The following is a 14,078-nucleotide window of genomic DNA, read 5'->3' as shown; positions in this document are numbered from 1 at the left end:
TACAACTCTCCCAGAGATATATGTGAGGACTGAATACCCCCTGACCTTATCTCTGTTTAGGCTTGAGTGCCCAAGGTAATAACTCTGAGAAATTTTGTAAAAGCAATATTTTTAGATGAAAATCTATTTTAAACTCTACCTGGATTTTATTCGATTAAATCTAACGTTCAAAAGGAAACAGAATTTTTGCTGGAGTTAATGGAATTATTTTGCTCCAATATTTGTTAACTAAAGATGATGTGGTTTTTCTCTTTTACTAAAATACCTCTTCTTAGATCCTGTTCTTTAGTTATTTTATTTTAAAATTGGCACTGTCTAACAAGCAGACTGCTTACAATATGGTGTGCATATATTATAGAGCTATATATAGAGGTTACACTTTATTTTAGTTAATTACATTTTATCACTATGACTAAACAATACATATTGGCTGCTTTGCAATGCTCAAAAATGCTAACGTTAGTTGAGTGAAGTTCTGCCGATTTCTACAAAAATGGAATTATTTTAATAACTACATGTATTTTGTCCACATGTTAAATTGGTTAAACAGGAATTATTTTAAAGCAGGAGAAAAACAGACATAATCCAAGAAAGTTGGTATTTCTGATTAAACTAGAAATTTAAATTCTACGGTCGAGACAGCCTGGGGCTCTAGCAAAGCCTCCCCAGCATAAGCTGAACAGATGCGAGGACCCTCCACATGTCTGCCACACTATAGAGGTTTAAAATTCTACCCTTAATGATTTTCTGTCAATCTAGTGACCATCTTGAAAAATTCAGTCAGTTTGGTAGGAAATGCCCATCTAGTCAAGAGTCTGTCAGAACCCTGTCCTTTGTAGTGGTGAGAAGTGAGTCCTGTTAACAATTTCCATTTAATTGAGAGCAGGGCAATGGTTCTATTATTGAGCCAAAAGGCAATCAATGTTGTCACTCAAGTTCTTTATATTTCATCATTATATGAACAGTCAAGCCTGTGAAACAGTGTGATCAATGCCACTGAAGTAGTATACTAGGGTTTCTAAAATGGAAAAGTTCTTGTTTGTGCAAAAGACACATATAATTAATAAAATGGAATACCTTAAAATATTCATCTTCCGTAAAGTCTTATTTGTGAAATATGATTTTAAAAGATCATTCTATTAGTTACAGTGGAACCCATTCTAGTTATTAAGCTTAGCTTGGGCTAGATAAAATGCACACTTGACAGAATTCAAAACAAAATTGTCACTTCAATCATCTACGTTAAGCAAAAGATTACATTACTCACCACACAATCACCTCGAACACAAATGTCATGTCGGTCACTATATGAACATCGTGTTCCATCATGGACTATCCGCTTCATGTAAACAATTTCCCTGGTTTCTTTTGATTCACAGGTGAGGAAGCACCTTTGTTCAGCTGTTGAGAGATGTTGAGAGATATTAATTACATTACAGACAAATTAATTTTGTCATTTGATAAATAACTCAACTTTTTATGTCTTTGAAAATTCCTTTCTTATTACATGAGCAACTTAAATGATCACTTTAGTATCTTAGCAATCTATCATCGCTGCACCTACTTCAGATCAGCTTGAGTGGTCTCTTGACAAAGAAGGCAGTCATCTCTGATCCCAAGGTTCAGTAGTGTGCCCTTTGTCAGCTTTTACATTTTGTTCTTTGCAAAGTTGCACAAATGAAATTGTTACTGTCACATGTAGGAAAAGCAATTTTTAAAAAATCTGTAAGCACACTGGAGATGCCAACAGTGCACTTCCATATGTGAAGCACATTGCTCCACAAGTGAAAACTCATGGGACTCTGTACACACCCTTGCGCCTCTCGTGACACCAACAGCATGGATCAGATAGAAAATCATTCCACTAATTGCTTCAATTAAAGGGCTGAAGATCTTAAGCTGAAATGAGGAATGATCTGTCAGCCAAACCATGAGTTGTTTACGTCCATTATATGACCCAGTATGAACATTTCCATCTTCCACTTCAGAATATTTATCTTTATTCATAAACTGCAATATGAAAATTGTTGGTTCTGTCATCTTGTTATTGGATGATGCACCAATGATTGAGTTGCTGAGTAGTCATGGCAATCAATTTCTAGCAAACAACATACCCAGAAAAGAGAGGAGCAGAAGCTGCCATTGTTCATTCCATACATGCTACAGTAACCATGTACCATATCTTAAACGATTCTAACATTTTTATGAGTATTGATATATTGTACATTGTCAAATGGCAAAGGCATTGCCTACTTTTATTTCAATATGATCCAGTTGTGAATGGGATTTATTTCACACATGATGCAGAATTACAAAGTTTGTAATTTACAGTATTTGATACCTACCACTTTTATTTATTCCCAATGATGGAGTTTATTAAGTAACTGTCTCAATAGTGATGTAAAGAACTTAAAAATAATTCTGCAATGTGCCAGCATAGTTCAGATGTTGCAGACACATCTAGAATTAGAAACACACATTACAAGCTTAAGTACCCACGGCATTTTGGGTTCCCTGCTGGGTTCTTCTGGGGCCCCTGCCATTTCTTGGATTTTTTTACTGACTTCCTGAGCTGCAGGGCATTCATCTACTCCTTAACAAGGGCCCTACAATGGGACATCCTGTTTCCCTGGAGACAGTGTAGCATTGGAGATGATTGTATAGAGATGGTTCAGTAGGCCTTACTTGGTTTGGGTGGTGGCAGCAGGGGTGTGCCATCTGACACCTTCAAAATCTGAGGTCAGCTTTACTGAATTGCAGAATCATACAATTAGCAACATTCTCCATCATGTTTACTGGTTTTTTTGATGACATAAGCTAAGAGGGCATGTAAAATGTAGAAATGCTGACATCTAACAATCTCTTGCAAATTACATCCCTGACTATTTATCCTGCAATATCAATGTGATTGGTGCTGACCAGTATTATTGTATACGATTGAAATTGCAGGTTTTTCAGTTCTACTTAACATCCAATTTTATGCAATTATTTTAATACATGTAATGCTATACTTAGATGTGTTTATTATAAGCTGCTAAAGCTTTTATTCCCCTTAACATTGTGCACCTGCTAACTCACAACTTTTCAGGAACATTGAAAAAATGAAAATGCCATAGACAACAACAGTTAAAACATTCTTACGGTCGCGATGTTCATATGGCAACCACTGATGCATGCTGTTGTTATATTCAAAGTTGTTATTCCACTGCCTGCATTGCTGTTCTCTAAAGTCTTCAAAATGCTCTGGACAGTCTTCTGTGTTACAAAGCTCATACTCATAGCTCTCTCCAGAGCACTCTCGCCCACCATTGGAAGGTCTAGGGGAGGAAAATGAGCAATTTGACAGTCAAGACATTTAAGGCTAGATTACTGAGCTCTATCTGTAAAATATTACCTGCATCATCAAACTTTTAAGATAAATGATCACAGAATTATTTGTATAAATCACATTTTTATACATCTTACCTAAAGTGCACTGATGCACAAGTCATCATCTTGTGGAAAATCAAAAGGCAAACATACTTTAAAGTTCCTGCAGTGTGATATACAATGGGATGTTCTACTTTGGTTAAATAGTCAATCACTTACTGGGTATGAGAGGCCATTATTGATTGGGAATATATTTTTAACCCAATCATAAAATTCAACTGATTTTTAAAAGTTTTTAAATTGCAGGTCTGAATGAAAGCCTTTCAGTCCTTTCAAAACTAGGCAGTGCAATTGTTCCTAGCTTCAAGCTCTATTGACAAGTAATTGCCAGTTTAATGTTTGAAAATTCATTTTCGAGTTCAGAAGCAATGGGAATGCGAGTTTCAGGAAATCAACAAAGTGAAAGGATATGGTAGATGAATGATATGATCAAGGAGGCAGGGAGGAGATAGCAATGACGTTTCGATGTGAAAGGCAAGTGAGAAAAACGATTTTAGGGATGACTTTTTGTTGTATTTTACTGCTCTTTGACTAATCATCTGATAGACTACTTGTGCCGAAGGCCAGATGCCAGCTCATGACCAAAACAGATCCATACATGTATCCCACCTGCCTGCCCCAGCTCAGACAGCCAACCGAACAATAACTCCACATCCCACTGAGAAATGAGAATGCAAAAAATGTCTGACTAAAAAGAAACCCAGAAGAAATGGCAAAGAAAAGAAACTAATTCTGACGAAGGGTCATTTGACTCAAAATCTTAATTCTGTTTCTTTCTCCACAAATGCTGCTGAGTTTCTCCAGCACTTGCTGTTTTTGTTTACTAATTAAGGTTCTATGATAAGGAAAAATAAATTCTTAAAGACATAAAGAGGACCAGAAGAATAAAGAGTCACAATCAGATTCTACACTAACAGTGCAATTTTGTTCTGAAGCATTCTTCTGATTGGTTGGAGAGTTGAGCTGGTGTATAAGGCTGGTGTGTGAAGGCACAAGGTGCATGTGTGCCTGCCATAGGATGGATTTGGCAGTGGCAGTGTGGGTTGATAGAGGGAAAAGGAGGTAGCAAAGATCCCTGTTAGGGATTGAAGATAGGAATCGGTGCAGCAGGGAAGACAGTATGGGAGTGGGACAGGAATGCATGGGAACAGGTATGGAAGTATTTGAATGAGGAAGTGGGATGACACAGCAAAAAAGGATGGTTGTGAGCTGGGATGGAGATGATAGGACTTGCATAAAATGAATGGGATGGGCATGTCTTGAAAGGGGTGGCATGGGAAGGATGGTATGAATAAAGATAGAATGGAGAGGAGAGAATGGCATGGAAGAAATGAGATAGAGGAGATGGTGGAGAGGTGCCCTGGGAAGAATGAAATGATATAGGAGGGTCAGTATGACACTGAAGGGACAACATGGGAAGGAGGACTGACTTCGGAGGAACGACTTGGGAGGAAGGGTGACAATGTGGAATTTGTGAAGTATATTAATTTCACCACAAATATTTTGTAGGTGTCTCCTGGTACAAAGATCATACAGAGATGTCAGATTGATACCATATACATTGAAAGAGTCTGAATAATGCCACAAAAGATCCAATGATCTGTTCTGGATGTGCATTAAAATTTTTAAAAAATCACTTCCTCCTAAACCCTTCCCTTCACTTCCAAATCTTGAAATACTTCTTTTACAATGCTAAGCTCACCTCACAGTTGTTAAAATATATTAAAAGTATACATTCAGTATACAATCTCAATAAGACTCGATGCTGATATTCAGCCACGCCTGCACATTATGATTCAATTTTCATTTCCAGGTTGTTTGTGAGAGATGAGAGAAATCATAACTCCACAAATCTAATATTTAAATATATCTGCCTCACTTTTCGATTTTGCTGTGCGGTAGGAGATTTGTAGAGACTGCTAGTTCAATGGAGTGGTTAGTGGGTGGGGAGACTGGGTAAAAAGCCTGTCTTGGGTCTTCAGCGCTGTAGCCAAAACTAAAATAATCAAATATTCCTCTATTCCTCATCCCTCACATTTCCCTTAATCCCCCTCAATCCCACAGACTCCCCATGTACTATAATGCCACTGGCCCCACCTAAAGGCCTCTATCCATCCCAATGAACCCCCTTGGCTCACACCATCTGATCTCAAATCATCTAAAAAAATAACTCACTGATTATCAACAGGTCCCATGCACACAGGACAAAAATAAAACTCTACATTGTTTTTCTTAATAATAACTGTCTTTAATGAAAAGACACATTTTAACAGGTCTGGTCTTGGTACACCTAGACAGTGCTCTCAGGTCATAATATTCCTCAAAGCCTAACAGGTCCTGACAGTTCTTGATAAGGTGGACAGTTCCAAGAGCTTTGTGCAACTTTTTGACACACTCTTCTCCAGAGTTAACAATCCTGAAAGGCACATGAGCCCTAGCCCAGCTCCCAAAGATCTGTGATCCCCATCCCCAAAGAATTACCTGACCCCTGTTAAAGAAAGCCTGACCCACAACCCAAAGTGTTCTGGGATTATATCCACAGAGATGACTAAGCTCTCGAAAGCAGTAGCCTGGCATTACAAAAGAATCGACTGAGGACAGACTAGCTTTGACTTGGCGTAGTCTCCACACTCTGGGTTCTAGACATTAGGGAGTGCAAAATCCATTTTAAGTGAAAGCAACTACATTTAATTGTCCAGGCGCCTTATGAAGTAAGCATGTGTAAACTATGAACCATCTGAAATCCTACCCCTGTGCAAACTGGATAAACTGGATTTGAGTGAAACTTAGAATTCTCTATATGGTTATAATCTGAGCCTGTATCTGTGCACTCAGTCTTAATGTGATTTTCCTGACAGAACTCTTCAAACTCTGACTGGCACCTTTAAGATAGCTAGAGTTATTACTAATACACTTCATAACACCAAACCCTTCCAGTTCTTTTTGACACATTCTTTTCCAATGTTTATGCAATCTTGCACTCCTCAACGAATCCCATATCCTTCCAATAATTTCTAAATCTGCACTTACAAAAAGCAGTCTGTGCCTCAAATCTTAGGAAAAGACCTAGGTGATAACCTTGGGTTGTCAGTAATATACTGGTATTATAGCCTTGAATGGGTTCCTCTCCCTGACCAAAGTGCCATACCTGCCAAAAGTAAACGTAGTCTTTATAGGATTCATTGCAGATACCACACCAAGGTATGGCTACAGCCTGTGACTGGTCTCCTGTCTGTTGCATTCCAACCAAAAGAACAATTGATGGAAGGGTGAGCCAGGCAGAAATCAGAGAAGATGTAAAATGGAGACCACCCAAAGAAAACAGCAACAGGGAAGCTGAAGAAAAGGTGAATGAAGGAGCAGTAAAACAAGATTAACTGAGATAAGTGTAGGGAGGGACTAGAGGAGTGATTACAATTTCGGCATATTCAGTGAGCTAAGTTTACAAATTGAATCTTTTGCTCAAGTTTCTGCACAACCTATCTATATATTGCTACATTAAGTCTTGCTAAGAAGAGGGCAATTGAGTAGCATTTTAGAATATATTTTAAGAAAGAAAATTATATATATTTATATATTTCAGAGCAGGAACACAGCTTCATTAGCACAGCTGGAAATGCTTTCACCACAAACAAAGCATAAACATTTTCACTCAAAATATTCACATGTGAGTAACCTGATTTTAAAAGATCTTAAATAAACAAAACATTTTTAAAAGCCTTATAGTCAGTTACTCATTTTTTTCAAAAGTTAAGAGCTGTTATAAGATGCAATGTCCGTGTACCTAAAAAACAGCAGCTTAACTAATTAAAGACCTGCAAGTGGACACATTTCGTTGAAACTCGAAGTGTAAGTTAATTGGATCGAGGGCCTGCGCTATTTTCTGGATAGGATGGGGAGGGGTGAAGGAGCTCTTCACAACATGGTGTTATTTAAATTAGCGCAAAAATTGCATTAACTCAATTTGTGCTGAATCTATTATGAATTAGAATTTGCACTCATTTGGAAGTCTTTGTGTGAATTAAGCGAGATAAGCTACGTGGAAACTCCAAGCCACTATATTCTTGATTTATCGTGACCCAAACAAAGAAGATAATTAAATTATTTTATAAAAAGGACAGGCGCAGTTCATAGTCCATTCTCCTGCTCCTTGGATGCTGCCTGACCTGCTGCGCTTTTCCAGCAACACATTTTTCAGTTTTGGGCTCAGTTCACAGTTAATTTTATTCTGTTTTCAGATCCTGCCTTTTGCATTGTGCTCTTTTCTTACTGAAGGACATCAAAATTCTACGATTAAATCAAATGATTTTAACAGTAAAGATACACATTCTTTGATTTTATTCACTGCAGCATAATCTAAAGTTTATGCAAGACCAGATTATTTTAATTATAGCAAGATTTTGATTTTACAGTAACAATATAACTGTCAGTGCTCACCATTTTTACTCCTTTGTACCTCACTGCGACTTTTAGATTCTGCATGTTCTCAATTAATTATAGAATTCAGAACCTGCTGTCAGCCTCAATGCCAGGGACTCGGGTTCGATTCCAGCCTCAGGTGACTGTCTGTGTAGAGTTTACACATTCTCCCCATGTCTGCCGTGGGTTTCCTCCATGTGATCCAGTTTCCTCCCACAGTCCAAAGATGTGCAGGTTAGGTGAATTGGCCACGCTAAATTGTCCATAGTGTTCAGGGATATGTAGGTTAGGTGCATTAGTCTGTGGTAAATGTAGAGTAGTAGGAGAATGGGTCTGTGTGGGTTACTCTTTGTTGGGCTGAAGTGCCTGTTTCCATACTGTAGTGATCCTATGATTCACTTCGATGCGGCATCGGGTATGCTGTTGAAGCCTCCACAGTATGCAAATAATTATAAATCTAATGACAGAACTTGCCCTTTTATTCTAAGAAAGCAGTGTTAAAAAAATGTAAAGTTATAAATTCTAGCTTGGTTTTGTCAATGGTGAATAATTTTGTAACTACCATTGAAGACTCTCTCCGACCCTGCAAAACTAATTTTTAATTGGTTAATGTCCTGATGAAAAATCCAAGCTAATTTTCTGTAGTCTTATGCTGGACTTCTTATTTATTTCTTTTCTTTCTTCCCATGAAAATTTGTATTGAAGAATCTGTACCAAGGTATCTTGGTATTTAAAGTGGTGCCATAAGTGGCAATTGTAGATCTTTTACACTACTTATGGTATGCTGGACTTTATTGCTCAGTACATCGAGTACAGGAGTTGGGAAGTCATGTTGTGGCTGTAAAGGAAATTGGTTAGGCTACTATTGGAATACTCTGTGCAATTCTGGTCTCCCTGCTGTAGGAAGGATGTTGTGAAGCTTGCAAGGGTTCAGAAAAGATTTACAAGGATGTTTCCAGGGTTGGAAGGTTTAAGCTATAGGGAGAGGCTGAATAGCCTCGAGTGTCAGAGGCTGAGGGGTGACCTTACAGAGGTTTATAAAATGATGAGGGGAATGGATAAAGTATCAGTTCCCTGGAGTGGAGGAATCCGGAACGAGAGGGCTTGGTATAAAGTGAGAGTGGAAAGATTTAGAAGAGACCTAAGGGGCAACCTTTTCATGCAGCAGGTGATGTACCTATGGAATGAGCTGCCAGAGGAAGCTGTGGAGGCTGGCACAACTATAACATTTAAAAGGCATCTGGATGGTGTATGAATAGGACAGGTTTAGAAGGATATGGACCAAGCGCTGGCGAATGGGACTAGGTTTATTTAGGATTTCCGGTCGACATGTATGAATTGGACCACACGATACATCTCTATGATTCTATGATTCTATGTGAGTACATGTGACAATAAAAGTAATTCCAATTTCAATTACAACTTTTTTGGCCTAATCAATTATTTCACTCCTTATAAAATTAATAAAATGTAAAGGAAAATATGGGCTTTTGCTTTCTAGCCTGTTTGCTGTGTGTGTATTATACTGTGATTGGCTGTTTACCCTTCTTGATGATGCTAAAGTTAGGAAAGATAAAATCAGTGCCACAGAAATAGTTGGGCTTTTATGGGCAGCTTCCTTCATGGTCAAAGGCAAGTGTTATCACTTTGTTGCCAACTGCAAAAATCAGGGCAAATTAATGAATCATTGAGTAGTTTTACTTTGTAGACTGGAAATAGTATCACAAATCACTAAAAAAAAAATTCAGTTATCTATTTCATGTAACAATTTCCATTGCAAGTAGTTTTTGAGCTGGATCAAAAAATGGCATTGGTGACTTCTACACAGAGGAGAAGTAGGTTTTATTGTATATCAATAATTTCAATTTTGCATCAATCACACTCAATGATAAAATGTAACTAATCATTTATATCAAAACCTACTTACAATGGGTTATCGCACTGGCGTGTCCGGAAACGTACACCAGTTCCACAAGTTCGAGAGCAAGATCCAAACTTGCTCCATGTCCCCCAGTTTCCATCGTGTCTTAATAAGTCAGGAGTCAGCCAGATGCAGTGGCCTTTAAAGCAATGCTAGAAAGCAAAATTAAATTACACAACTTAGCCATAACTTTTAATTTCGTCCCTTCAGAATATCACATTTTTAAGTGAACTCGATACCCTGGATGTGAACAACAATATCTGCTGCTAGCAAAATAAAGAGGTCAATAGTAATAACAAAATGAAACTATAACATACTACATTAACTCAAAGTACTTAGTAGAAAAAAAATTAACGGTAAACAGGAGTCATTTTAAGTAATTTCACCTCAGGGTTCAGATATTAATTACAAACTTGAAGGCTTGCTATCACTCACAGAACTCGAGCATGTTCGTGTCATGAAATTATTTTCCTGCTCTCAGCATAATCTCACTGGATTATGTTAGTGATGAAGATCATAGAAATCTGTTCTGACATTGCATTCTTGAGTTAAGATGCGTCATTCTTACTGCAATACACAGCAATGAAATTGCCCATATCTACTGTAAAAACTGAAAGAAATAGTGCTAATGAGTTGTTTGAACATTGGCCACAGCTATGGCCTGTCTCTTGTTATCTTGTCACTTGTTATGATCATGTATTCATCATACTCAGTTTGAATTCAAAGTTACATTTTCCAACAGAAAATCTGAAATAACTCCTTAGAAATTGCAAAATGTCTGCTACTGTATGAGAAAACTAAATAGGACCATATATAAAAGAAAAACGTAGAGCTAGGTTAATACGACTGGATATATGACTTTACCTTGCCAGGTGTACACATTGTCCCATCCAATGGAGGACCTTTTTTGGTTTTGCAGAAGTATGGATTGTCAGGATGACTACACCACAGCTGCTTGCAGGGATCAAAGGTACGAAACTGAAACCACAAATGAAAGGGTGCTTAGGATGCTAATACATTTCTGATAAATATTGTCACATAATATAAAATTGCACATTTAAAAAAATTGAAGATGGTTTCATGACTTTTATAATGTACTTAACTATGAGTGATAATTTTTCTTTGGTAATCTAAGGATGCAAACTTCCATGCGCATTTTTTCTGAAAGTAAAAGACGGTATAATATTGCAAAAGACATTGACTGAAGGACTTTCATGTAACAGAAATAAAAATCTGCACAATTTTTAGATATTTAACATATACATACAGGGTGGATTTACTCAGCAGATCATTCAAAACTTGCTAAATTATAGTCCTTAATTTATATTCTAGCTATCATCAAATGCGCTGTAACAATTATCACTAATTGCAAGTTCATAGAGGAATTTAAATACTGCTTCAACAGGAGTAAAAAATGGACAATCAAATCTTAACTTCTATCATCTAATTGTTATACCGGTTTCGTGGACCAATTTTTTTTAAAAAGGATTACACAGGGATCTAAAATGGCTGCAATGGTCACCTGATCAGACACTGAGGCAAGATTCATGAGGCTCACGTTGAAAACTATCTACACGGAAATTATAATTTTGATCCAAACCCATCAACACCAAGTGACCGAGTTAATGTCAAATAGGCAGCTCAGTGGCTAGCACTGCTGCCTCACAGCACCAGGGACCCAGGTTCAATCCCTGAAGAAGGGCTCCTGCCCGAAACATCAATATTCCTGCTCTTCGGATGCTGCCTGACCTGCTGTGCTTTTACAGCACTACTCTAATCTTGGCCTGGGTTCAATGCCAACCTTTGGCGACTGTATGGCGTTTGCATATTTTCCCCTTGTCTGCATGGGTTTCCTCTGGTGCTCTGGTTTCCTCCCACAATCCAAAGACATGCAGGTTCGGTGACTTGGCCATGCTAACTTGCCCATAGTCTTCAGGGATGTGTAGGTTAGGTCAGGGGTAAATAAAGGATAATAGAGTAGAGGAATGGGTGTGGGTAGGTTACTCTTCGGAGGGATGGTGTGGATTTGGTGGGCTGAAAGGCCTGTTTCCGCACTGTTGGGATTCAATGATTCAAATGTATATTCTCTGTTTTATTCACACTCATATCATAATTTAATATATTGGGAAAGGAAATGCTGGGCAGTTGGTTGGCTGCTTGGAAGTATAATGAAGTTAGACTCATAAATACACCCTGAATTATATTTGAACAGCTACTTTTGAAAAATAGAAAAGAGAAAAGGAACCATGGATTTGTAAACAAGAACTGGGAGTTACTTTCTCTTTCTCTTTCAGGAATCACTAGAGTCTGGGAGGGTCCCACAGGACTGAAAAATGACTGAAGTAACACTTCTATTTAAGAAGGGAGGGAGGCAGAAGACAAGGACACTACCGGCCAGTTAGCCTGCCCTTGGTCATTGATGAGATTTGAGTTCATTATTAAGGATGAAATTGCAGAATACTTGGAAAGGCATGGTTAAAAATAGGGCTGAGTAACTGGGGCAGGGTACTGACATAGATAGGGGATTGGCTGACTGACAGAAGGCAGAGAATAGGGATAAAAGGATCTTTTTTCAAGATGACAGCTGGTGACTACTGGAATGGACTGAGTGGAGAAGCATGGCTAAGAGAAAGAGATCGAGTTCCTGTAGGAAGTCCAGTCCCAACATGGCTAAGCACTTCTGAAAACCTGTGATGTTTGACTTTTACCTTTATTTCTTTACTTTTCTACTTACTGTTAAGAATTACTGTAATGTTACAGTGCAGTACAGGCCCTGTGAAACCTGTGAAATTAATCTGATGCCCACCTAACCTACACAGTTCCATTATTATACATATGTATGTCCAATGCTCATTTAAATGCCCTAACTTTGGCGAGTCTACTAGTGTTGCAGATAGCCGTTCCATACCCCTACTACTCTGAGTAAAGAAACTACCCCTGACATCTATCCTAAATCTATCAACCTTCAATTTAAAGCTATGTCCCCTCGTGTTAACCTTCACCATCAGAGGAAAAAAGACTCTCACTGTCCACCCTATCTAACTCTCTGATTATTTCATACGTCGCGATTAAGTCACTTCTCAACCTTCTTCTCTCCAATGAAACTAGTCTCAGTTCCATCAGCTTTTCCTCATAAGAACTTCCTTCCGTATCAGGCAGCATCCTAGTAAATCTCCTCCGAACCCTGTACAAAGTTTCTACAGCCTTCCTACTATGCAGTGACCAGAACTGTAAGCAGGAGTGGCCTTACCAGTGTCTTGTACAGCTGCAGCATGACCTCGTGGCTCCAAAATTCAATCGCCCTACCAATAAACGTCAACACACCATATGCCTTCTTAACAACCATATCAACCTGGGTGAACTTTCAGGGATTTATGCACCTGAACACAGATCTCTCTATTCATCTACTCTGCCAAGAATTTGAAAATTAGCCCAGTACTCTGCATTCCTGTTACTTCTTCTGAAGTGAACTACTTCACACTTTTCCACACTAAACTCCATGTGCCATTTCTCAGCCCAGCTCTGCATGTTATCCATGTCCCTCAGTAACCCACAACATCCTTTGGCACTATTCACAACTCTGCCTCCCTTAGTGTCATCAGAAAATTTACTAACCCATCCTTCTACACCCAACATCCAGATCATTTATAAAAATGACAAACAGCACCAGCCCCAAAACAGATCTTTGCAGTACACCACAGGTAATGGAGTTCCAGGATGAACATTTCCCATCAACCATTACCCACTGTCTTCTTTCAGCGAGCCAATTTCTGATCCAAACTGCTAAATCACCTTCAATCCCGAAACTCCATATGTTGTGCAATAGCATACGTGTCGAACCTTATCAAATGCCTTACTAAAGTCCACATAAACCACATCAACCGATTTACCCTCATCCACCTGTTTTGTCACCTTCTCGAAGAACTCAATAAAGGTTAGTTAGTCACAACCTACCCTTCACAAGACCATGTTGACTATCCCTAATCAAATTATTACTTTCCAGATGATTATAAATCCTATCACTTATGACCTTTTCCAACACCTTACCCACAAAGTAAAGCTCTAACTCCCCATCTTAAACAAGGGAACAACATTTGCTATCCTCCAATCTTCTGGCACTAATCCTGTCAACAATGATGACATAAATATCAAAGTTAAAGGCTCTTTAACTTTGTTCTTTCTTTCTCCCTTGCTCTTATGATTCTGTACCTAAGATGGTGCCATTATGGTGACATTATTCATTTTCCACTGTACTTTTGCATGAATACATGTGACAATAAAAAAAATCTAAAACTAAATCTAGTGGAGT

General features: G+C 38.3%; 1 protein-coding gene across 1 annotated transcript in view; it reads right to left on the bottom strand.

The window, feature by feature from the left end:
- LOC132823399 (A disintegrin and metalloproteinase with thrombospondin motifs 2-like) overlaps positions 1 to 14,078 on the bottom strand; it is a 235,926-nt gene that overhangs the window by 30,767 nt on the left and 191,081 nt on the right. The window contains exons 10-13 of the mRNA XM_060837195.1: positions 10,634 to 10,747; positions 9,776 to 9,921; positions 3,142 to 3,317; positions 1,268 to 1,401 (exon numbers count right to left, since the gene is read on the bottom strand). Of these exons, the coding sequence (XP_060693178.1) occupies positions 1,268 to 1,401; positions 3,142 to 3,317; positions 9,776 to 9,921; positions 10,634 to 10,747 (570 nt within the window). The remainder of the gene's footprint in view (positions 1 to 1,267; positions 1,402 to 3,141; positions 3,318 to 9,775; positions 9,922 to 10,633; positions 10,748 to 14,078) is intronic.

Source organism: Hemiscyllium ocellatum, chromosome 16, assembly GCF_020745735.1.
Source record: "Hemiscyllium ocellatum isolate sHemOce1 chromosome 16, sHemOce1.pat.X.cur, whole genome shotgun sequence".
Classification (NCBI taxonomy): domain Eukaryota; kingdom Metazoa; phylum Chordata; class Chondrichthyes; order Orectolobiformes; family Hemiscylliidae; genus Hemiscyllium; species Hemiscyllium ocellatum.
The sequence above is the reverse complement of the archived record's forward strand: the minus strand, read 5'-3'. Positions and strand labels throughout refer to the sequence as shown.